General features: G+C 45.8%; 1 protein-coding gene across 1 annotated transcript in view; it reads right to left on the bottom strand.

The window, feature by feature from the left end:
- Positions 1–22539, bottom strand: part of LOC117728001 (plectin-like) — a 92415-nt gene extending 69876 nt beyond the window's left edge. Inside the window, exon 1 of the mRNA XM_034528623.1 lies at positions 22340–22539. Coding sequence (XP_034384514.1) covers positions 22340–22430 — 91 coding nt within the window. The 5' untranslated portion in view covers positions 22431–22539. The remainder of the gene's footprint in view (positions 1–22339) is intronic.
- Between the last annotated feature and the right edge of the window lie 3563 nt (positions 22540–26102).

The raw sequence follows: 26102 nt of genomic DNA, 5'->3' as shown, positions 1-26102 counted from the left end.
GCTGCACTGAAAACAATACAGTGTACGGTGAAGTCCCTGAGAACATTTCCTAAGTGTTTTGTCCATTCAGTAAGACACTTTACTAAACTTATTTATTCTTATTTATCTCTTACCTCACCCAAACCGTCTCTTACACAACCCTAACCCTTACTTATCCTTATCCCTTTTTATCCCTTTCACCCTTTGCTCTTTTTAAGCTGTTTTTTTTTTCTCATTTTACTTTTCTTTTACTTTCTTGCTATTTATTCTTCTTGGGTAAATGACTTTGTTGTTCTTGTTACTGCCCTGCCTGTTTGACATTGTTTGTGCTGGAAACATTTCGACTGTAAAGCACAGTTTGAGTTTATGTGTGTGTTTGGCTAATATTCATTCTAGTTGTTCTACCATATATTTACATGCATTTTACTTTTCTTTTTTTTTTTACTTTGGTTTAATTGATAAGGGACAGTGTGCATTAATAAAAACAGTTAGCCAAGAGGCTATTTTTCATCTGCAGTCCCTGATGTCACAAAACAAACCTAAAAACAGAGATAATATCACATATACAAGCATTTACAAGGTTTATACAACATTGACGCACATTCTGTTGAACTGTAACTGTGATGCTTTGTACAGACGGCTTACAAACTTGATTGCTTGATACCTGTCCTCCTTTATTATAACACGAGGGAGGTCTCTGGGCTCCCTCCAGTTCTTTTCTGCAGCTCCGTGCTTCCTATTCAAGTGGAACTGTGATACCATTACAAGTGGAAACAAGTTGTCATTTCAAGAAGACAAAGCGCTCCATTATTCAAAGCTGTAACAAATGGCCGTGTTTTATGAAATTGTAATGATGAGCCCACAGAATCATCCGCCCCACTTTGCAGTTCTTTTAGCCCTGAGGGTAAGTGCAACTTAAGTATTTGATCATCTCTCAGCTCCCTGCTTTGGTTCACTCTTTAAGATAAACCCACCGTAACGCCACCTCCCCAGCAGGCACTCTCCAGAGGTGGTCGACGAAGCTAAAGCTGCTATGGAGCCACATCCCCCCCCCCCCTCCCTCGGGAGTCGGTGGAGAACAAAAAAGAAAAGGAGAGAGGACATTCTAATTACATCCAGGGCCCCGGGAACGAGCTCCTCCAAATGAATGCGGTGGTCGCCGCGAGGCTACCGACGTGTGCATCGCCAGAACGTTTGCCTCATAATGTTTTTTTTACGGCTTGTTGTGCCGCCCTCGGACTTGGCAAACGGATTCTGCCCTTTGTGAAAACACGTTTTCCACACCGCTCGCTCCTGTGATTCTAATGTACACCACCGGCTCAGGACCCCCGAAGCTGCAGCAGGCTCTCACACACACACACACACACACAGTTTTCACTTCTTGTGCAAATAAGTCAATATGAGGAAGTGAAACAGGGCAGGCTTTCTCTCGGCGTCCGTCTGGTCACGCCCGCAACAGGTCGACTCACAGCTGTGGGTCAGCCAAACCCTAATGTGAGGAGGTCCCCCCCCACCCCCCCTCCGGGGTCCCACTACCACCAGAAATAGCTCAACAACAGAGAGGGGAAACTACCCATGATGCATTTCCTTTCAGGGCTGTAGGGATAACCGTGTCACACAGGAATGTCCTGAATTGTGTACGACTTGCTTGAGGGTCTCCGGGACAGAGGGTGTGAAACGGGGATCCATAGAGAGCTCGTGCAGAAGTGAGAATAACAATGTGGAACTTTTCCCCATAATAAAAATGGACCGGAAGGACAGCTGTAACAAACAAGCACAGGAAGTTAAATGTAATTCCCATGTGGTGGACTACCAGGAGAGAGAAAAAGGGAGTTCAATCCAATGCCGCGCCTTATCTTCATGTCTCCATCAGCACAGACCACAATGTCCAGACCTCACGGACGCCAACAGCTGGATGACGATCAGACTTGGGCCTCGCACGGATGGTTTTGTTTAGTTAAAACGACAACAATTAATATGTATACGATAGAACTGGATCACAGGTCCACGCGACTCTGCAGTTCCTCTCAGCTTCGACGGAGACTTGCAGCGTCTTTGACTTTGGTTTAGTTTTTTTTCCCCGACCCCGAAAACGTTTGGATTGGTGAACATGCTGCAGCATACAGCCAGATATTTCCCTCAGGGAGTTGGAGGAGACAAAAAAAAATAGAGCTAAAATCAGAGTGAATTATATTCGTAAAGGTGGCCAGAAACCAGCTTCAAATGTTGCTCTTTGATCACGTGTTTGTGAAATCAGCTTAAAAAAGGTACTAATGCTTCTCTGGTGTAGTTGCTTTTTCACTGGCTGAAACTTTAATACAGTTATTTTAACTACATCACACTTATTATATATATATATAAAATCGCCTGAAGTCCTTGAGGCTACTGCCAATCAGGAGGAAATGCCTCAGAATTTACAGATATTATTCAGTTAGATTAGTTAGGGAACAGATACGTAGAAAGAAGATGATTGCTAACCTATATCCACATCTTTACAGTTTTTAGCGAGTTCTGCTACATCACACATGCCTCTGTGTCTCTGTGTTTATGACCCTACAGCCATGTTTGACATTAACTGAAGGGAATTCAACTTTGCAATCTTGGGTTTGGTAATCGGGGAGAGTTGGGGAGCTGGTTTTGGCACTGTTTTTGATCAGAAAATGTAAATAAACAACGACGTGTATAATATTGACTTTTCTTCACACTTCATTCCTTTGAGGTCCTTCAAGAGTCAAATAATGAACCGTCCTCCCAACATTCTTATCTTATTCTCATCCGAGCTTTCATAAACTCCAGTCTCATTCCGTTCCTCTGACATGCAGCTTTGTGTCAAACAGCTTGTTGCCTTTTTTGGCATTTTTGGCAGCTGGTTGTCTCTCGATCAAAGAGTAACATCACGTCTCACTTTGGAACCGCAGCCAAGGTGGATTATTTCGATGTTATCCAGGCTGCTGTAACACCGAGCGAGCGAGCACACACACACACACACACACACACACACACACACACACACACACACACACGCACACGGTAGTATGACTTAGATGTCTCACTTGAGTATTTCCATTGTGTGCTACTTCATACGACTCCACTAAAACTATTTCAAAGCTTTAGATTAGCTACTTTGGCGGATTCAGATTATTCATACAAAATATAAATCAACAAAATATATTTCAATGCATTTTCATTTAACAGCCACAACATCAACAAGTCAGACGAACATAAATGCATGCATACTTATAATCATATAAATTGTACATTATTCTGATTTGGGCCATTCTACGTAATGAATAATATTCACTTTTTTAAAAAAATATTATGCTCATATTTTAGTTATTTTACTTCTAAGTACTCCTTCTACCACTGCAAAGACTGCAGAGAGATTTAGAGGTAAATAACACGTTTTACCTCCTGAGTCTTCAAAAACCTCTTGCAACTTGTCCTTCCTTCCTTTTTGCTCCCTGCTTCCTTCCTTTGTGCTCCCTGCTTCCTAGACGACAGACGTGAATCCAACATAGCAGCGCTTACAAGAAACAGTTGCTCGTAAAGAGGTCAATCTGGACTGCAGTTTGTATGACGTCATTCACACAGTACTAGTGAGTACTCAATTAAGTACCATATTTTAATTGCGACTGCATTCAGTCAGAAGCATGAATCCATCGTAAATTGATCCGTGGCAGCGTGCAGCCATCTCCCCACTGCAGCCTCGAGTTACCGGCTCAGATGTGATGGATGCAGTACAGCGCAAAACAGGAAGAGGGCGCTGTTTTCATCAATGCACATGAAGCGCTACTGTAAATGACAGTTAATAACATGGAGCATAGATTTGGTCCATTATTAATAAGCAGCAACTCCCTCAGTCATTCTTAAATAGCTGCTCGGCCAACAGCTAATTAAAATAATGTATATAAAATGTATATATATATATATATATATATATAAATAAATCAATGTATATAAAATGTATATATATATATATAAATCAATGTATATAAAATGTATATATATATATATAAATAAATGTATATAAAATGTATATATATAAATTTATATATATATATATATATATATATATATATATATCCATCCATCCATCCATCCATCCATCCATTTTCAATTACCGCTTATCCTCATTAGGGTCGCGGGGGCACTGGAGCTTATCCCAGCTGACATAGGGCGAAGGCAGGGGACACCCTGGACAGGCCGCCAGTCCATCGAGGGCACATGTAGGGACATACAACCATTCACTCTCACATTCACACCTTATGGGCCAATTTAGAGATCAATTAACGTGCAGCATGTCTTTGGACTGTGGGAGGAAGACGGAGAGCCCGGAGAGAACCCACGCTGCACGGGGAGAACATGCAAACTCCCACACAGAAGGACCGCTCCGACCGGGAATCGAACCCCGCGGCCCTCTTGCTGTGAGGACAGTGCTAGCCACTAACACCCACCGTGCAGCCCATATATATATATATATATATATATATATATATATATATATATATATATATATATATATATATATATATATATATATATATATATATATATATATATATATATATATATATATATATATATATATATATATATATATATATATATATATATATATATATATATATATATATATATATATATATGAAATCATAATCACACTAATCCCCCACCGTTATCCAATGTTTTCCCCTACAGTGTCGTCTTAAACCCTGATCTCTGAGTCTCTTATGCTCAATCATGTTCACTGCACACACACACACACATGCAGCATGCTTCGTACCATGCACACACACACACACACACACACACACACACACTCGTCAGAGGGAATTCCCTTACCCGTGTTTAGGTATTTGGGGGAGTTCCTGTCTCCTTTCCCATGTTTCTGAGCCAGACCATTGCCTGACGGACTGCATCCCCATTTCCCACTTACGTAGACTTTGTTTCCTTGTGTGTATATATATATATATATATATATATATATATATATATATATAATATATATATATATATCTACGTAAGTGGGAAATGGGGATGCAGTCCGTCAGGCAATGGTCTGGCTCAGAAACATGGGAAAGGAGACAGGAACTCCCCCAAATACCTAAACACGGGTAAGGGAATTCCCTCTGACGAGTGTGTGTGTGTGTGTGTGTGTGTGTGTGTGCATGGTACGAAGCATGCTGCATGTGTGTGTGTGTGTGCAGTGAACATGATTGAGCATAAGAGACTCAGAGATCAGGGTTTAAGACGACACTGTAGGGGAAACATTGGATAACGGTGGGGGATTTGTGTGATTATGATTTCATCTCAGAAAAACAATATGGTTGCAGTGTTTTAGCAGCCGGATGACAAATGGTCAAATAGAAGTCTGACTTAAGGTGCCAATTTCTTTCCAAAACAACCCGAAGAACATTTCCTGCATAATAAAAGTGATTTCCTGCAGATGATGGTTCGTGGATGTTGCTGAAAAAGGAGACGATTCCTGAGCCCTTCCTCCATGTTCCTTCTTTTCCGGGCATCAGAAGCTCGCAGGACAAAAAGAAAACCACAAGCTGACCAATCACAGTCCTCGGAGCCTCCAGGTGGCTTCTCGTTAATAACCAACGCCAATCTTGCCTGAAACTGTGACTACGCTGTAACCCCTTAAACCCAGAACTATAAACCCCCCTTGAGAGATTCAAAGAGCAGAGAGCAGCTACTGCCACCGTTTGTGAACAAAGTAAAAAGGTCCCTATTTCAATATCTTAAAAAAATGTCTCCCATCAACAGGCAGCTGTTGAACTACATCTGCCCCCCCCCCCACCCGGATGCATAGATGGACACGAGCTGTCTGGAGGTAAAACAAGGAAAGGCCACAGGGACTTTTTAATATCTGTCTGCAGATCCCCTCCCCCCCCCACAGGAAGTGCAACCCAGACTGAAATCGATCCGAGGACGAGACACACACACACACAGAGAGAGAGGGAGAGAGAGAGAGAGAGCGAGAGAGAGATCACCTTAATTACACACACTTTGATTGACAGACAGTCAATCAAAGCCCCTTCATGTTGATTGACAGTGCACATGAAGGGGCCTGTTGTCTGGGATCCATGTCCAGCTTTTACACCGTAGTGGGATCCAATAAATAGTTTCCTATTAGCGTGACTGCGTGAAGACACACACACACACACACACACACACAGAGAGAGGACCAGAGCGTCCGACAGCGCTGTAATTACAGAAAGATTTATTGTGGACCTGACGAGTTCGCTTAGTGCGGATTCCTCTGACGTCGCCGTCGTAAACAATACCGTCCGGCTCTCGATTAATTCATTCCTGCGACTCAATATCACCGGCATATCCGAGCACGCTCCCTTGCGTTGCTAAGTCGGCATTAATTTAGCCACAGGAAGAAAGAAAATCAATACAACCACCTCCATCCTCCACCGTTACGTCTCCCTGGAAGCCTCCCAAGCCTCTGTGAGCTGGGGAGTGGCATCAGATCACATTCCATCTTGCTTTGGTTCGACAGCATTCCAGACTTCATTGGGAGGTCTTGTATTCAATTTGTTATACAAACGTCGGGCTCAGCTCATCACCCTAACACTGGACTGCTGTATCGTACCACGGGCTGACCGAGAAGGCAACACCTCTGTTCAAATGGACTCTTCCCGAGGTTCCGCTCTCTCTTCCTCACGCCCCAAACTGACTTCAGCTTCTTTGCCCATTCGCCTGGTTGTGTGAACAACGTACGTGAACCTCAGCCCATCACCTCTTCTCTTCTTCCCCCATCATCATCATCATCATCATCAGCATCAGTGTAGCAAAGCACAAGGCCAGTTCACAGCGATGATGCAACTCCTAGCATTCCCCCCCGTTAAGAGGGCAGAAAGTGGGGTAGAACCTCAATCTGGGGGGGTGAGTGTGATGAAACAAGAAGAAGAAAGCAAAAAAAACATAGAATCAACCAGATTGCAACAAAAAAAAAAAGTGCAAACGTCTTCTACTCCACGTCTTATGTGATCATCAAAGAGAGCCCCGCCTCCCCATCGTCCGTCACGCAGAAACAGACGTACAGGAGAGTGACGGCGGCGCTGAGACGCCCCACCGCTGATGTCACATGATGTTGAGATTTGCACGGCGGGTTTTGCATGACAAATGTGCGGCCGGCTGGGGTCCTACGTCAGCGTCGGTCAAAGGCCGGGCGACGCTCGACTCCGAGCCGGGAGGCCGTGACACACTCTGCTGTGTCAACAGCACAAAAAGGGGGGGTCGACGGGGGATTCAACACGGACACGACAGCAGCAGCTCGTTGTATCTACCTCAAATCCTTGTTTTCCAGTTTAAAAATGTCTCAGTGAAAGCATTTGGGAGGGGGGTGGGGGGGGCTTCCGCTGCTTTTCAAACAATGCCTGTGTCGGACACCCCTCCCCGTCTGCTTTCCTATAAAGGCACAATCAAAAATGTGCCTCCCCGTTCATTCCATTAGACAGTAAAAGTACACCAAATGTTTGATTCATAACGTGGAAATACCTTTGAGGGACGCGATCTCGTTTTGGATGGACCTGCCGTAGTCCATGGTCACTTCCTGGCCCCCCTTGTGAAGAACGATGACAGTGAAGGATGTACAAATGTTTCACTGTCTCCTTCCAGAATGTGTGACTGGTCTCAGTAGATGCCTGTGTCTCTTTTTCAGTCTCTCCTTGGTCACTTTCCTCCTCTGCTGACCGGCACTCTGCTCTGTTTTGGTTCCTGTGCTACACCATGTGCACACACACACACACACACACACACACACACAAACATTTTGTGTGCGCAAGCATCAGACCAGCGCTAAGCTCCTCCCTTGTCCCCTCCTGTTCTCCCTCCACCTCCTCTCCCACCTAAAAACTGCCGTTGCAAACACACAAACCCGCCAATCAGGATACAGTATGAGTGGATCACCTGTCAATCAATCATGACATTAGGAGAGAGTCTGTATATATGTGTGTGTGCCACACCCAGATCCAAGGGAGTCCAGACCAAACTAGCTGAGCGCTGATTAATCAACAATACTCGACTGTTGGTGCTCTCCCTAAAATATTTACACAAATGACACGAATGTCGTTACATACACACGTTTTGAAGAATAATCGTCGATAATGTGGATATAATGATGAGTAAGGTGATAGGAGTTAACTGTAAATCAGCCTTTCAAACCACGAGATGACACTTATTACAATATCCAAAAATCTAAAACAATATCTAGTCTCATATCACAATATTGATGTAATATGGATGTATCGCCCAGCCCTACATGTTTAACACAATATGTCTGCAATAACTGATGCCGTCCTATAACAAAGTGCAGACCCACACAGCGGCCGCTGGGTTAGTAGGAACAAATGGAAAAAAAACAACAACTGTGCAAACAAGCATCAGAAATATAAGAGCAACAAAAAGCCTGAAGCGCCAACGGAGGGGGGGGATGAAAACATGGCTTTACATTTTCATATCCACAGGCACGCTCAAAATTTATTAAAGAAGTGCTTAAACTGCCGGGGGCCCCGAGCCTCCTTGTGCTCGCTCAAAACGTCCCTTTTATTTGAATGAATTGAGGGAATGACGCGTCTGTGCCGAGTGTGAACAAATCCCAAACTACCCTTCGTCAATAAACTACTCCCTTTGTAGCGAGTGGCTGGCTAAGCATTAACATCAGCCCCCCCCCACACACACACACACACACACACACACACACACACCTGCTTGTGGCCAGTAGCACAGGCTGCAGTCAAAGCCAGAAATCAACATCGAACAACGTAGGCTACATTATGGCAAATCAATGCGCGCCCTCATAGTCGGTTAGCTTCCTCCTCGGTGTTAGCGGAGCGGTTATTTATCATTGCGCTCTCGCACGGCCCTTAAAATAATCAAGGAGAATTCCATTGTGTGTGTGCGTGCGTGTGCGTGTGCGTGTGTGTAGTGCTGCTTGTGAGAGCATTCCAAGTACTTCTTGAGGATTTGTTATACAACAGGCAATACTTATACAACATAATGACACACGCACACACAAAGACACACAAACACACAAACACACACACACGTAGAGATGGACTCGGCTCTGCTTTGGCCGACATCAGCAGCCCTCTGGACCTGTGCCCAACTCTTGTCACTGGAACAAGTACCATTAATGCCAGCCAGACAGTGTGTGTGTGTGTTTGTGTGTGTGTGTGTGTGTGTGTGTGTGTGGATTTCATTTTTGTCAAAACACACTCAAACGACAAAAGAACGACACCGCGTATAGAAAACTACATTTTAAAAAAACGTAGCGGGTATTTGTGACGATGGCGATCAGCATTAAGCTCCTGAAAAAGAGGGGGGAACAATACTCTCTTATGGATCGAGGAAGTGAGCAACGTGCGTGCGTGTTTGCCAACACGACTCGTGTGTAATCGCCTGCAGCTGGATATTCAATCGCAGATAAAGCCTCCGATTTGCACGAGTAAATTCCTCCATTACAGCGAAGACTGGAAATCTAATCGTGGGATTTACCGATAATTGCTGGATGCAATAAAAAAAATAAACCTGTGAGCAAGTTGTGTCTGCCGCACAGCCAGAAGGAGGTCTTGGTTGCAGATTTTGGGTCCGATTTCTCCACATTTGTTGCAGATCTATGACATAATGTGGGAAATGATGTCTTTTCTCAACATCCCTCGGGGGTGTCGAAGGAACCCCGGAGGCCTGCAGATGCTCACAACCGTAACAAACAATGTCAAGCGGCAACTCTCCGGCCGGTCAAGGTTTACGAGGCTCCGTCTCCCGGGGGGGGGGGGGGGGGGGCGTTTTCTTAAGCGGGTCTTGTGAGGAATGAGTGTTATGAGGAGCAAGGGGGGGGGGGGGCTTTTGTCGTGGAACTTGCCAATCTACACAAGAGTTTACGGGCAGTAGGTTGCTGAGGGTTTATTTGTTAAGGCCCGCGATGGTAAATCTTCTCCCAGCTTCTGACTAAGCCTCCTTGCGCCTCATCCGTGATTAGTGCATCAGTGCGGAGCACGCAACAGCTAGACTACCAGAATCAGTACTTTATTACCTTCACAGAAAACACAGGGGGGGGGGGGGGGGGGGGGAAGCAGGCGTTTCCATGGGACCCACGTTGCATAATCACAGGTGGTAAACTTTAGTATCTCACGTAGACAAACGGCGCGTACTTGACAACGTGACACATACTGTTGACCTGCTAATGGTTTCACGCTACCCCGCTGATAAACAGCTGGTGGTGGCAACGTGCCAAGAAATGCAACGCGCCAACGGAAAGGCCGTGAAGAAGAAGAAGAAGACGACTATCCAAAAACTCAGCGCCGGCGATGCATCGACAATTGGATTTTGCTCGACAAATTAATGTCTGAGCTAAATCCAAATACTATACACCACGGAGCATCAAAGTGATCAATGTAACTTTTTAAAGATTTTCACGTGCAGCTTCGGTCCCCATCAAAAATCAAATTGGCGACGACTCTTTGAACGAGTCGCAGAGTAAAAGCCTGGCAGCTACTTTTAATAGTCAGTCATTGGGAACCAAGTTAAACCCTCTTACACAGACGGGTCAGTTTGGCTGTAACACTCTGTACGACTAACTTCTCTGGCAAATAGAGTCTTTCATTCCACATAAATGGAGTGGGCCGTTTCTGTGTTGAATAGGTGGAGATAAGAGCAGCATTTGTCTCCATGAAACACACTTCAAAAAGCTTTCTTGATGTCCATTTACAATCGTTACAAGTGGCTACAACATTAAAAGCGTACCAATAGCGCGTGTCGAGGGACACAAGCTGCCTCTCAGACTTTGGCTCTATTTTATCCGTTTCTTTCTTGTTCAGGACAAAGATACTAAACCTTCTTTTTGATAATCTTCACCTACGTGTCCGCGTCAGACTGGCAGCCCCGCCGTGGACATCCAGACGAAACATTCCTCCTGTCTGAGGTCACCCGGCTCCTCAATGCTCCGGGTCCAGTGGGCCGGCTTAGAGCCCCGGGCAGCAGTCAGCAGGAGACCAGCCTCTCCGCGCCGAGAGAGACGGCCTCTGTGTCAGCCTGCGATACGATATTCAAGCCGACGGACTGAATACAACAGATCATAGGTCAGTCAGGGACGTGGTGCACCGTGAAGGGAAAGTGGATCTATTTTGTTAGACGTTGTCGTTTCAGCTATTTCCGCTGGAATTTTACAGTTTATTTGTAATGTTAAGTGTACACAAAAGCTGAAAAAGAATGTATCCACGTTAACATCCAGCTGTTTAGAGCCCAGACAGGGAGCTGACTTTCAGTGTGACTGCTGAGGAATTCTGGGAATTGAGACGGAGGGGAAGCGAGGCATGGAGCAGATGACCCCTGTGGGTTTTCCTCCCATGCTCTACCCTTAAAAAGACCCAAGACCAGGTCCCATGGGGGCTTTTTAAGTTGCGTGTGAGGTCGCTCCCTATGAATCACAGCAGAGAGGCGGACACTGGAAGGTTCTGCTCCGAATCACATCCAATTCACAGAAAGGAGATATGGAGGGTGCGATTTAGAGATTTTCTCCAGTGGACAAGGAGCAAGCCCCCCCCCCAAAGGTCCCCCTCCACCCCCCCTCACATCCACCCCACGCTCTGACTTATTGGCTTTCGCTGAGAATCAGTTGCTTGGAGCTGGACCAACACCATCACTGGAGAGAGGCTGTCATTTCATCTTTATTTAGACGTGGCTACTGAGGGAGAAGAGAGGAGGTTAATCCAGGCTCTGATGAAACGATGATCTGAGAAGACCTCGAAGGTGCCTGCGATGCAACGGAACATGATAGTCATCCATTTCAACTCCTGTTCTCGATGTCCTGGAAAGCTTTTTATCCCCTCAGGTTTACCTTAAAATACTAATTGTGTTGGTCTGTTGCTGGACAATGATCCACTGGGGGCTGTGCTGGTCCATGTGAAGCCCAAATACGCTCAAGAGCTGAGAGGAGCCGACGAAAAACCAAATATTATGATGCTGGACGCAAAAGATCATGAATGTATGAAAACTAAATGTTTAATCATGCCTCATTCAAACAAGAGTACCCTCAAGAGCAGCGGTAAATGTTAAGAGTAGTTATACACATCCATCAATTATGAATACTACGCATACCTAATAAATGCTTCCGTTCAATCAGATACTCTCTCCACAGGGAGAGGCAGGAACCTTACAGAGGGCTGGAAGCTGGATGCTCTCGCGAAGCTGGAAGCGATGCCTCCCGTGGGGCCCGGAGGGGAAAGTACAGGCAGTGTGCGCGGATGGGAAGGCGTGACGCTGCCGCGGGGCTCTCGTCACCATTCAAACCAGTAGGATTACACTGGTGGTGGGGCACGCCACTGGGGCTGTGTTCACTGTTGGAGGCACAGCATGGGAAGATGACAGCATGGGCGGAGAGAGACCTCGAGACCCGAAACTCATACTGTATCCGGGAGGGAAGAGAACCAAAATGGGGACCTTTTTTTTTTTATTGAATGTTCAATTATTTAAATCTTGACATTAAAGCAAATATTTGCAGATACATACAAAGTAATAATATGTAAAAGGTGTACTCCAGGTGATTATTTTTAGTATTGATGAATCAATTTTATAGGATGTCAGTAAATAGAAGAAAAGCCAAAGTTTACGACCCACCCCTTCAAAACCCATCGCCACAAGTAGACACTTAATTATCAACTATTTTGATAATTATCTACTTGCTTTGGCCAAGCAAAAAACATCGTCTGGCTCCAGCTTCTCGAATGTGAAGATTTGTGGCCTTTCTTTGTCGTACCTGGAAGAAGTTGAAGGTGTCACTTTTTCAGCTTACCACCATGGAGGACTAAGAAAACCAGGAACATATTCACATTTGAGAAGCTAGAACCAGTGTTTTTTGTTTTTGTTTGTTTTTGCTTGACAAAATACTGAAATGATCAATTGATAATTTTCTTTTCAATCCACTAATAACTAAGTATATATATATTTGACAGGTTTGGAAAGCAAACATAAAAGCTCTCCGGCCCTTCGTCTCAAACAAACTGCAAACCACGCCCCCGACCGATGCTCCAACGTGCGCTGCTTTTTCCTCCTCTTAATTAACATCTCGTTCGTTTCGCTTTCATTTCAGCACCCGGTCCGCCTACATCCCGTCCGCCTCCTCTCCCACACTCTCCGAGGTGCCTCGTCATCTTTTTTTTCTTCGGTCTCCGCTATGCACGACGGTGAGTTTCCACCGGACGGCTGGTTGACACATTGCAGATATCGCCACAGCAGATCTTGAGGCCTGTCAGACTCGAGGAGGAAGGTTAAGTCTCTTTAAACTGGGCCCCTTGGCCCAAGACTCAGAAGGGGGGGGCTGGCGCTTCGGATTCTAAATTTGAGCTGCTGTTAAGATTGAAGTATTTGGTCTGTAATCCTTCGTTTATAGTAGAAGATATAAAAACACTTATTAGGAGGTGAAGGTTATTAGAAACCCCCATGTGTCAACATGTGACAGATTGCACCGTACTTCAGCGGTGCAACATTGCTCTTGGCACAGTATCCACGTAGGTTCATATCGTGGTCAAGATCCATCACTCCTGGCCTTCAGCTGTGAACTCATGGAATAAATGTAAAGTCCAACGATTAGGGCCTCCGCTGTGATAACAGCTGTAACAAGTGAGAGCAAGGTAATATATTGCACACTGGTTTCATTCCAGTTCATTTTTCAAAGCGCACAACCTTGACGGGATGAAAGGGTTTTCGGGGGAGCAACTGGAGCTCTCGTGCTTAATGTCCCGACGCGACGAGGCTTGACCGTGTCCCAGCGCCGCTCCACGGCTCCACAGGAAGGCCAGAGTTAGCACCGATTTGAACTTCGAGATAAGAAAGCAAACAACAGGCAGTTTTTAAAGGCTTGTTGTTTGAACCCCGTGGAACCCCGTCGTACAGCAGACACACGAACGCACCGACAGGGCCCCCCCTCCCCCCCCGTTTACTGTTCCGTCGTCTCGGAAGCTGCTTCATTTCTCAATCAGATCATCCCCTTTATGTAACGCCGGTGTGCGCAAACCCTTTTTGGGGAAACCCACGGAGTCAGCAACGCCATCTAGGGTAGTTTTTTTTTTTTTTAAACTAACTGCGTCAAAGCCGGAGCGAATGCGTCTGCGGAAGGTATTCGGAGCTGCTAACAAGCTTTACTCCTCCGTCTTTGGTATCTCAGACCCAAAGAGATTAAGTGATCTGCTAACAGAGCAGAATGTAACAAGCCTTGTGGCGTGTTTGCAGTCCCCGAGGGTCTGTCTGTGTGTTTATGTGTGTGTGTGTGTGTTTGTGGGGCACATTCTCCCCCCCCCCCCTCCCTGTCAGCTGTGTGGGGTGACCTGCTGTGACATTCCCCGGTCGCCCTGAATGCCACTGACCAGCAATAAACTCATTGCCCGTCAGGTGCCAGGAAATGACAGGGCCGACAAAGAAATAAGTCACCAGGTACTGCACATCACCCCGCGTCGGAACGTGCGCCCTCGGAGGGGGTGTGTTTCCATCGTCGCTCACTTTGATGGTAATTACTCCGAAGTCTATTTCAGTACCGTTGGCAATAAAGCGGAAATGTTTCCACTTGCTCCGGCTTCCAGAATATGGACGCGTTTCAATTGGAATGAAATGACTCCGGCTATCAAATAAGTTCTTGTCTTCCCCTCAACAGAGCTGCTCCTTCACAGCCGGAGACGGAGCTGTGGAACAGAACACACTTCAATTGCTGGGTCGAGAGTGCCAGACAGCCCGCGCACTGTCCGCTTTCACAGAAACCCCGTCTCTCGTTTTGTCTCGCTCCCTTTTCAAAAACTTGTCCGTGAAAATTGGCGAGGCGGATTCAGGACCGTCCCTGTGACAGGCAACACTCGACTGTCACCATTTCCAAAATACGGGCATGGCACGGAATTAAATTCAAGGTCACTTTTAAAAACACATTTTTCAAAAGGATCAAATGTTGGCAAAACAGCTTTTGTTTAGAATCAAACATGCCTTTTTCAATTCCTGAATCCAAAAGTCTCAGGATAAAGCCCGTCACACCCATCGGAATAGCACCTACAGTCACATTTTTTTTCAGACCATGGTAAGATCTTTGCAAACTCACCAACAACTGTGCAAACATTATCTTGTTCTGTGTAAACCACAGCATATTTTAGCACTTGCCTGTGTAGGGTCAATATACAAGTTAGCTTAGCTTAGCATAACAAATGGAGGCATGGGGACACAGCTGCCCCTGGCTCTGTCCAACCGATACAAGTACCTCAAATTGTACTAATTAAACACATATAATCTGCTTTAATCTGCATACAAACAGAATTATGGTTTTAAGTTATTTAAGTGAGTTTCAGGAGTCCTGTCGCCACTGGGAGGTTTCCAGGCGAACCAGTGGAGGAAACAACGGAGATTTAACAGGTTAACAGGTGAGCTTGAAGATGCTCATTGGGAGAATATTATTATTATTTTACTTTGAAAAGAAGCAGGCTAGCTGTTGCCCTCTGCCTCCAGTCTTTATGCTAGGCTAAGCTAATGGCCTGCTACCTTTGCGTATACCGGTCTGGCATGACAGTGGTACCCATCTGCTCGTCTCATGGTAGTTTTTCCCGAAATGAAAAACTGTTCCATTAAAAAAAAAAACACACACACACACATGGCATCTTTCGGCCTTTTTGGTTGACACATAATGACCTCGCTTGCTCCCCTTATCTACCCATCACACACACACACACACATATGCAGGCACTTTGGTCCAATTGGGGTGGGAAACGAGGAGGAGGGAATGTTCTCCGAGCTTTGGAGGCGGTGGCTTTTAAAAAGACCTTTCCATCTACAGTAGTATGCTGCACCAACAGTGTGTGTGTGTGTGTGTGTGTGTGCGTAGTTGTGTGCGTGTGGCTGTACTATGTGTGTAGGGACGTTTTTGTTTTCCCCATTAACTTTGTCATAGCTCACGGAGCCTTGAAGCTACCATGCCAGACTAGTACTGGACTTTATAAAGCACCCTGCAGTACAAAGCAGAGACACAGAGGGTCTTTGTGTCAGAAACAAACCAGGTGCTACAACCCAAGTATTTTCCACACAAATGTATTTTCCACACTTTTTTTTCCCCTCTCAAACCACAAGGCCATATGTTTCAGCCCTTAGGGGTGTGTGTGTGTGTGTGTGGGGGGGGGGCGACCCTGGCAAGTTGGGAGACTGAAAGGTTTGGTGGCCCAATGTGATGCGCGATGGCCTAATGAAATGAAAGCTGCCACTCAGTCTGCTTGTTAAGCAGTTATTTTGCAGTTCAAAGGAGACAAGATGTCAGATTAACTGGGATCATCAGTGCCGTCGGTAGCGGGCGTCATCATCGAGGGGACTCGCTGCGCGGCAATGGGCAGCGAGAGAGCAGACATGCATGCGTCTGACTCAGCGATGTCATCCCACTCAGGCCGGAGCGTGACTCTGAAAGACTGAGTCAGAGCCAAAATAGGGTCCAACAGAATGTGTGCGAGAGTACTTTAGCGTCACGTTAGCTCGTGAAGGTTGAAGGTGACGCCGTATCTGAGCCAGAGGGTCCGAGTTTCAGTTTGTACGTTTATTTTTTTAATAAAAACAGCTAGCAACACTTTCAGATTCTCAATTTACATTAAACATGTTTTAAAGACACAGAAGTAACCCCATAGTACAGGTTCAGGACTACATGAAGCAAGAAGGAAGAAACGATGTATGCACGACCAACAGTCGGCTTATCTAAATCATTTTATTTGGAGGTCAAGCAGAGAATGAACATACCCAAAATATTGGTAATAAGCCCCCATCGCAGAGAGAAACCGCGTAAGCCCATAAGAGCATGGTACAGTCGGTTATAGAAGACATGTCTATGGCTGGTAATCATTTTAGTGTTTGTTTTCTTTTTAAGTTAGTTTAAAACCAGTCCGTTCTCATTCCCAGGGCATCAAATACCTCCGCTTTGCCACGCCCTCCAACTCCAACCCCCCCCCCCCCCACACACACACACCCCACCCCCCGCCCCCCCGTCGGTCCGATACCGACGAAAAAAGGCTCCATTTGGTTTCTGTATTCTAAAAATCGGGTTTAGTGTCACAACTTCTCTGTGTATAGTTTGTATCGTTTTATGTATCTCAGTATTCATCGCGTAGTGTACACAACAGCATCCAACGTCACTCCCTGTCTCTTGTTAACATTCTCTCGTCCTTCCTTTTATTCACCTCCTCTCTCTCTCTCTTTCTCTCACATTCCACCACTCACACACTAACATAGTCACAAAACACCAGAGATTCAAGCATAAAAGAACTGCAGCTCTGTGAAAAATGTCGAGCATTTGACGGGAAGGCCGACAGAATGGGGGAGCATCCCACCGGAGCTTCATTCTTCCTCTCTCCCCCTCCCTCTCTCTCTCTCTTTCAAAAGGATGCTAAGGAATCCCAGCATACTCGGGCTTATCAGTGACCTTTGGGCTGAGCCGTGATCTATCACAGGCAGCAGGATGCTGACACACGTGAAAAACTAAATAAAACGGACAAAATAAAGAAACAGGAACAACCCACTGTCCTTTTTCGGCTACACAAATGTAACAAAACGCTCACGGCAAAAAAAAAAAAAAAAAAAAGGACAAAGCTAAAGCACTTTCTGAGGCACAAACGCATGCTACGCAGGGACGAGCTTAACACTTCACTTGGGCTGGTATATTTAATGGAGATACAATAACAGTAAAGTTCCATTGCAGAGATTTTCCTGTTCGGGTTTGCACTGGCGGGCTAAAAAAGGCCACCGTTTGGCTGCCCTGCAGTTGGGGGAAATGTCTTAAAAATGTCCTGCAACTGTATAAAGACTCACTCACGCACACCCCCACACACACATATATACCACCACACAAATCTACAGGTTGTCTACCAACGGCCTACTTTCCATGAGCGTTTCACCTGGCGCCGACGTCCGTGTGCGCCCGACCTCGGTATGAATTCAGCACTTTGTGTGTTTGGAGCAGCAGAGTGGGCTCGGAAAGGAAAATAAGCTGCACGCGTTGTATTGATGTTACTGGCAGCAGTGAAACACTCATCATATTTATGTGAGGGTCTTATAGGTGTGTTGGTGTGTTAGGTGATTGAATAACTCGATAAATGACGTCAGCTCAGAGCTCACAGAGCGGCCGGCGTGGCGGTTGACTCCCAGTCTAGTTTATCTTCTCGTGGCCGGAGCTAAACTCAAGCTTACACATTAAATGACAGTTAGTGGGGATGCAAAATCCAGCACGGTTGGCCGCAGGCAAAGATAACTCATTATGGACCCATAATGCAATGCGGCCACGAGACTGGTTAGATATGTACCTTCGTCCCGTTCTTTCTTGTTGTCAATGCCCTGCTGCTGTTATTATCAGTAAGGAAAGGACTCAAAGTGGTGTGAGGGAGACTTGAGGGGGAACGCTGTGTTTGACATCCCGATGAAACAGAAACTAGATAAGAAAATGAGCGAGTGACATTTATTGCGGGTCAAGTGCTTTTCTCGAGGGCGCTCCTCTATCGTTTTCTCCGACCTCTCTGTTCACACTTCTAAAAGATGTCTGTCGCCCGCTCGGGGGCCAACATCGACTTATTGACTTGTAATCATTCTTCGTGGCACAGCAGCAGGACAGGGAAAAAGAAAAAAGACCTCACTGACCAGTCACAGGCGTGTGATGGGAACCTCACCCAGCTGCTTTAAAACAGACACACACACACAAACCTCGGTTTTAAAATACACATTGCTCAAGCATGCCATCACACACACACACACACACACACACGCACTCTCAGTCGCCTCTCGGCTTTTTAAAGATTTATTCATTCACAAGTCTGTGTGATGAGTCGCTTCCCACGCCACTTCTCACACAATGACACACAGGCTACTGTTAAACACAATCCACTGCAGTCATTCATAGAGATATAGATACACTGTCGGTGACGATAGAAAAAACTATTATTTACAGTCATCATTGGCAAAAATATAAAGATGCGCTCCAGTTTCTTTTAAGCACATCAAAGCTCGGTTTAGCTTAATAATTCACAAATGTTTGATATATTTTGTTTCCCCTCGCTTAGAAGAAACTGGAATTTAAATTACCCTGAGAGCAGGCAATTAAGCCTCACAAAAATAACCCTTTAATTGGCCAGCTGAACATGGCCACGGCTACATTTATGGGTTATTTTAAGCACTGCGGGGGCAGGGGGGGGGGGGGGGGGGGGGGGGATATGGATTCCAGCCGTGTCTGTGCACCCTCAGCAGTCTACCCGTCATGAGCCGGGCAATCCCCCCCCCCGCTCAGGCCGCCCGGCAACATCGACATCAGCTGCTTGCACAAATTGCACTAAAGGACAGTGGGAAGACAGCCAGGCTTTTAGCGACCAGCCGGCTACAATGAAACAGCCGTGAGGAACATTAGAGGGCAGCAGACAATAATTGCATTTGAACCCATTTGGAAAGAATTATTGATGTTAAATCTAATATGATATTTATCTTCTTGTGTTTACAGTCGTCTTAAAATTGTTGCGTAATGCCCTTTCACAACCTTTTTTACAGCCTTGGTTATACCTTCCGCAAGGACGGACACGAGCTGAAGCGGACTGTTGGCGAGGAAACGGTTGGATGTTTTGTTTTGCGAGAAATGTATGGGAAGATGTTGGATGAGGCGATAAAAAACTCGCCGCACCGAACCCTCGTGGCTGTGGCAAGCATACGTACTTCCCAAGCTCGGGACTCTGACGTGCGCTTGGCTAACTACGCCATGCTAGCAGGTTAAAAGAGGCAGCATGTTGAGCTAAATGCTAACGTCAGCATGCTAACATGCTCACAATGACAACGCTAACGCTGCTGATGTTTCCCAAGCACAATGTTCACGCTCACAGTCTTTAGTTTAGCGTGTTGGCATGCAAACATGTGCGATTCAGCATTTTTGGTCATAAATATTGTTTTGAGTATTGGACAAATCTACATTTTGACCCGATGATGGATGAAAAGTCATCACCAGCATCGACGCCGCAGAAATCCATCAAATGGTTCCTTCCAAACCACAAATTGTTAGCCTCATGGTGGCATTATTGAGAAAGGTCCAGGGTCCAATAGCTCCGATAGTTGTTCAGATATTTCAGATTTCTTTACTTTGAGGCACGTTGAAGATATCATGAGACATCTTTCTGACATCCAGTAAAAAGGTTTTACATAATATTAGCTTGCAGCTGGAGCCAGTCGAGTGGCTGTGGCCATCTGACGGCAGCAAGAAATATTAGTTTTTGTATCTGAACCAGTATGTGATACATGTACTTCTTCAACAGTTATGAACTTGACCGATCTGCCTGTCAGTATGTGGCAATATGTGGAGGACACGGTATTCAGGATAGTCTGGTTGTATTCTGGAGGGATACAAATGAGCAACACAGAGACATTGGTACCGCTGGGCACCTTGAGAATGTTTACGAACCAAATGCTTTCCATTATGAAGCATCAGGAGGTATATCCACACACACACACACACACACACACACACTCACAGCCTATTATGATGGATACTCAGACCTTCAGAGTCCGAACAGTAGGAATAAGACTCACCTACAGTGTCCAATGCTCTACAGAAATATAGCTGAGATTATGTGTCATGGTTTAGAGGGATGCTGCGGAATATGTTTTTGTGTATATATGAGAAACAAAGTCAAAAGGTACAATGAGCCCTCTGATTGGCTGTGTCATCGATGTGCCTTAATAAGGAGAGCGGAACCTCAGTGGAGCACACGAGGAACCCAGCAGAACGTCTGGAACATAAACACCTGCCACAGAGCCGGCTCCTGCTTCCTATTACCTCCTGGTACAGAAACAGCATTGCAAAGACATCTGACGCACACACACACACACACACACACACACACACACTCGCTCACAAACAGAAAAGCATGCACACTTCTGGCAAATGCGTTCTGATGTTTTATCAATATCGCAAATATCGAGATGGCATTTCCCATGAAACCCGGTTGCCGATTGCCTTCCTCTGCACTACGTGTTGGAAGGCAGTTTCCTATCAGTCTTTCCACAATACGACCTCCAAACCCCCCCCCCCCCCCCTCCCCTCCCCCTCCCAAAAGCCTTCAAGCGCTATTTGCACATGATAACGGGCGCCTTCTTCCTGGTTTGTGTCCCAGAGCAATCTACTACAATCGGGATTTCCTATGAAATGCAACCCACGCAATGCAAAGACCAGTGGAGGCCGCCTCTCTGGCAATGGCGCTGTTTGTTTACACTCATTAAACTGACGTTTAAAAAAAAAAAATCGATCCACTTCGACAAGGAAAAAAAAGATTTGAGACATCCACACGACTAGCTGGACCCGCCGACAAAGAAAAACCATGCAGACATGCTGATACTGAGAAAAATAAGCAACAGTGATTCAGCAAAAGCCCAGATCCTCAACGAGAGAGAGAGCCTGGAGGGGGGGGGGGACGACAGAAAACTGGGGCAATATTTATAGAGGAGCTCTTCCTCTTCCCGACAGAACACATGCAACATGAAAGAGGAAAAAAAAAATGGTATCTAGCGGAGGGAAGAGTGAGAGAATATTAACACCAGATATGGACAAGGGGATGAAACATAAACCAAAACTTTGAAATGAAAGCTCCTGGAGGATGCTGCTGGCAAAAGTGAGGGCAGGGATGTGTTATGGGATGGATTGGCTCTGCTATGGATGTGGATTTGCTTTCACCCCCTAACTCGTCCTCATCCTTCAAAATTGCCATCTCTCTCTCTCTCTCTTTCTCTCTGGATTCATTTCTGCACTGCACAAAGACCCCCCCCCCCCCCCCCCCCCCCCCTCGAAAAAAAGTAAAGTATGTAAGATAATCCAGCGCAAGCAAGCGCATAAAGGGATGCCTTGAGATGAATGTTTTCTGAGGAAAGCTCCCTGCATCAAATTAATGAATTTCCCCGCCGCGCAGCGTCATCTGTTCCCCCTCTGTTGTGACTGGATAACAATCAGACTTTAACTTAACCCCTCTGTTCGTCTCGCCGGGGGTCAGAGGTCACCGTTTTTTGTTTGCGCGGTGCACATATCAAAGAGAAGAGCTTCCGACACCGAGGGAGGCGGCGTTGGAAGAGTGACAGCGAACATGTGCGCCGGTCAATAAAACACTCAGCAGTCGAGAGGACGCACACGTTTCCACACACACACACAAACACACACACACACACACAAGGCGGTCACGTGTCTGCACCTGTGCAGAGTCCATAAAACACAAAATAGACGGACGAATAAAACGCCTGTCCGCCCGGCGAACATGCAGAGGACGCCTCTCATCACATGGAGTCGTGCGGTGGCTGTCATCACTGTAACGTGAGCGCCAGGCTCACCCACCTCTGTACTTCTCTCGGACGTTCTCGTAGGCCTGGATGAAGTCCTGCTCCTCGGCGTTCGGAGGCAGGAAGGCGGGCTCGTACGTGGCCATGCTGGCGCTCTCACCCTCTTCTTCTTCGTCTTCTTCTTCGTCTTCTTCTTCTTCTTCTCCTCCTCCTCCTCCTCCTCCTGTCTGCCTCTTCCCTCTTCTCCTTCGGGGTCAGCTCTTGATGCGTCTGGATGTGTGCGAGGCAGCCTGTGCCGTCCTCCGTCTACTCTCTCTCTCTCTCTCTCTCTCAGCTGTGTGTGAACGTTCCACAGCTCCAAACTTCATTCCACAGCCCCGGCGCCTCCACCTCCTCCGCCTCCTCCTCCTCCTCCTCCTCCATCTCCTCCTCCTCTCTCGCATAACCTCCCATAGCCCGGCTCAGAAATAATAATATAAATGTCAGGCCCCTCCTCTTAAAGATACACAGACTGGGCCTGCTTGCCAGACACGAGCGGAGCAGCAGCGTGCCGTCGAGCTCTCCGGTAGCGCGACAACTGGATTAGACTGTGATGGATGGAGAGCAGATTGTCGGGCCGCCGAAGCACAGACACACTGCTCTTACTGTCAGACAAACAATACAGATTCAATTCAACTGGGTGTGCCCCTGCAATGTGCTCAAGACAGAAATATACCATCATAAATCTACATAGAAAAAAAAAAAGAAATGAATGACGGCAGTCCAGTACTTTTTGTGGGGCTGATTGATAAAACGTATTAAAACTCTAAAACAATTCCTTGTGAGAACTTTCATACACGTTAAAGTTACTAATACAATTTTAACTATTCACCATTTTGCTGAATTTAAGTCTTAAAATGTTATACTGTTTGATTGTTACTTTCACTACTTTTATTTCAATTCTATACATCTCGTGTGCATTATTTGTCTGAAAACATTTTTGGGGGGGGTGATTATATAAATAGATACATAGATATATACTTTATTCATCCCCAGGGGGAAATTTCTTTGTAGCTGTAGCAAACAAGAGTACAATATGGACAATAATGTCTTCAGTGTCCTCCTATTGTAACAGTTTAGCTCGTTGGCCCTCTGCAACCTTGAAGCCAGTTATTAGCTTCATCCCGGTCCACACCTCCCTCACATTGTTCTGCTGGAGTTTGGCCTCCAGCTCCTTTAGGAGCTCTCTGAGCTTCAACTTCAAGTTGCCCTGGACTGAGCTCGTCCCCCAGTCTCCAGACCTGAAAGCTGCTTTCTTCTTATGAAGAAGTGCTTCCAGGTCACTGGAGATCCACGGCTTGTTGTTGTTTGGGAAGCAGCGTACACAGAATTTGATGTATTCTGTGATGCAGTCCGTCATGAGGCTACGTGTACGGAAGTCCCTCTCAGTACCAGCCCGTCCATCTTATTCGCCATTAGTTCACGATCCTCACTCGTTTGGTCTGATTTTTGGCTCGTCAGCCCCCTGTGGAGCACTTTGAAGTGTATGAGAGTTGCTCTACATGAAGTTTGATTGGTGCCAGCAAGTGACTTTTTTTTTATTTGTATTTGTCATCGTGACCCGTTTGAAGGCTTCGGCGCTTTTAACCCGTGTGACAATTAATTTCTCACGTCCCGTAGAGCGAGAAATGTTTTGGGAAATTTTCCCCGAATGAGACGCAAAAAACAATTTGACCCTCGATTTTACTCGTTTCTGTCAAGTTGCCATATATCAAAAATAAAAATGAAAAAAAGAGAACCCGTCCATATATAAAAGCTAAGAACCCCAGGATTGTTTCTGTCAGAAATAATATCACTCACACATAATATCGCTGCGAAATGAAATCGGGCTACTCAGCCGTCCCTTATTATTTCAAAAGATGCTATGGCCAAGTTATAACGCCTTAATTTAATCAGGTTCTTAAAAAGGAAGCAGCGAGTCGCTGCGGGACATGATCTAATAACAAAGAAGATGTCCAACCTGTCTGTGCCGCAGTGACAAACTCCAGATGGTGGCTGTGTGTGTTTTTTTTGTTTTTTTTCAGCCAACCACAGAGAAAGTTGATGCATGCGGCGCGATGAATCCATTCAAAGTGCAGATATGACCTTGACATCCTGCGGGAACGTGGACCGTTGGGGTAGCGAGCCGCTGAATATTCAACAGATGCCCTGAAAGAAGAATTACAAGCCAAGACGTCAGTGGCCATCTTAATTTAGGGGCTTTCTTGCCGTGTCAAAACGTAATACCAATGCAAGTTGTGGCATGAAAAGTCGATTAATGAACAGTGAGCGTCGAGTGTGTGAACAAACAGAGACGTACTGTTGCATAGTTGATGGCTGAAGCCGGCGAGACTGAGTGGGAATGCTGGTTTGCGGAGGAGAGTCCGCCGCAGCACAATTATCGGAGATTTGATGAAGGAAAAAGGAAAATCACTGCAGCTCCGCCCGATATCAGACACGTCTTTGGCCACGGGCCGAACTGACATCAGCCCGGACTCTTTCCTGAGAGGAAGCGTGATAAGGCCACTCCAGTGTGTGTGTATGTGTGTGTGTGTGTGTGTGTGTGTGTGTGTGTGTATACACACAATCTTCCAACAGGACATTTTAGAAAGCAAAAACCGAATTAGGCACTCAAAGCATGTTTTCTTAATTGCAAAGTTCAGACACAATTTCAATTACATGTAATTAGATGTTTTGACATCTTACTCCATACAAGAAAGGCTTCCTCCTCTTCGTCGACTCAGATTGTTGATTGGACTTTTTTTTTTTCAATGCTGAATGACTTCCTAAAGAACTTCTGATTACATCTCCAGTAAACAAGATTTATAGAGAAGAAACTCAGTTGTACATATCTGTCTCTCAAATCAACAAGTCAAAGCAATCAACCAATAATTGATTTGGTTGAGGACAGCCCTACTTCCTATATTGATTTGATAACTATTATTTTATTTTATAGTATATAATAATACTTGATGCAATACTTGACGCAAGAGCTAAGGAACACCATTCAGTGTATATATAAAATATATGTTCAGCATCCCAAATTGTTCACATTATTCTTTTTAAAAGACACAGTGCATGTCCACCATAAAACGCTGGGGCTCCCTCCTCTTATTAAAAAAAGGGTGGGCGGCTGTACATCCTTTAAAAGCCAGAATATACGTCTCTGTTTGTTGACACACTCGACGGTTATTAATCATCTTTTAATGCCACAGAGGGTCAACGGCAGGGTGAGGTGCTAATGTATGAATCTCATATAGTGATTCATGTTTGCAGTCAAATCAGCTAAATGCTTACGTGTCCCTTTAAATGGGGTTGAGGCCTGACGGAAGAATGACATCACCGCGTCGACTCGGGCTTGTCAGATAAAAACTGCTCGGAACTATAAACAGAAGCCGGTCGTACACGAAGAGGAATGGACTCCTCATCCGTCGTGTCCTGGAACCAGAACACGACGTCGGCGAGATGTGCTCGTCAGAGGTTTATTCCACGTGAGGCCACGCTCACATTTCCTGGTGGGGTGTGAAGTTCGTCTCAAACTGCTGGCTGATACATGCAAGCGGGGAGATATTTTTAAAAACTCACCCTGCCGTTACCGTTAACACTCACTCGCACGGGAGCTCATCGTCACGTCACGTCATGTCACGCTCGGCACACACACACACACACACACACACACACACAGCGGTGGCACGAAGGTCCAGCCTCATGCGCACTCCGAAATAGCCGGATTAAGCTGCTGCTTCAAACGGAGCCTGATCCCGTGATCTGAACGAGTATGTGAAAGAGTGTGTGTGTGT

The sequence above is a fragment of the Cyclopterus lumpus genome, chromosome 25 (genome assembly GCF_009769545.1).
Source record: "Cyclopterus lumpus isolate fCycLum1 chromosome 25, fCycLum1.pri, whole genome shotgun sequence".
NCBI lineage: Eukaryota > Metazoa > Chordata > Actinopteri > Perciformes > Cyclopteridae > Cyclopterus > Cyclopterus lumpus.
This window is presented reverse-complemented; position numbering and strand designations above follow the sequence as displayed.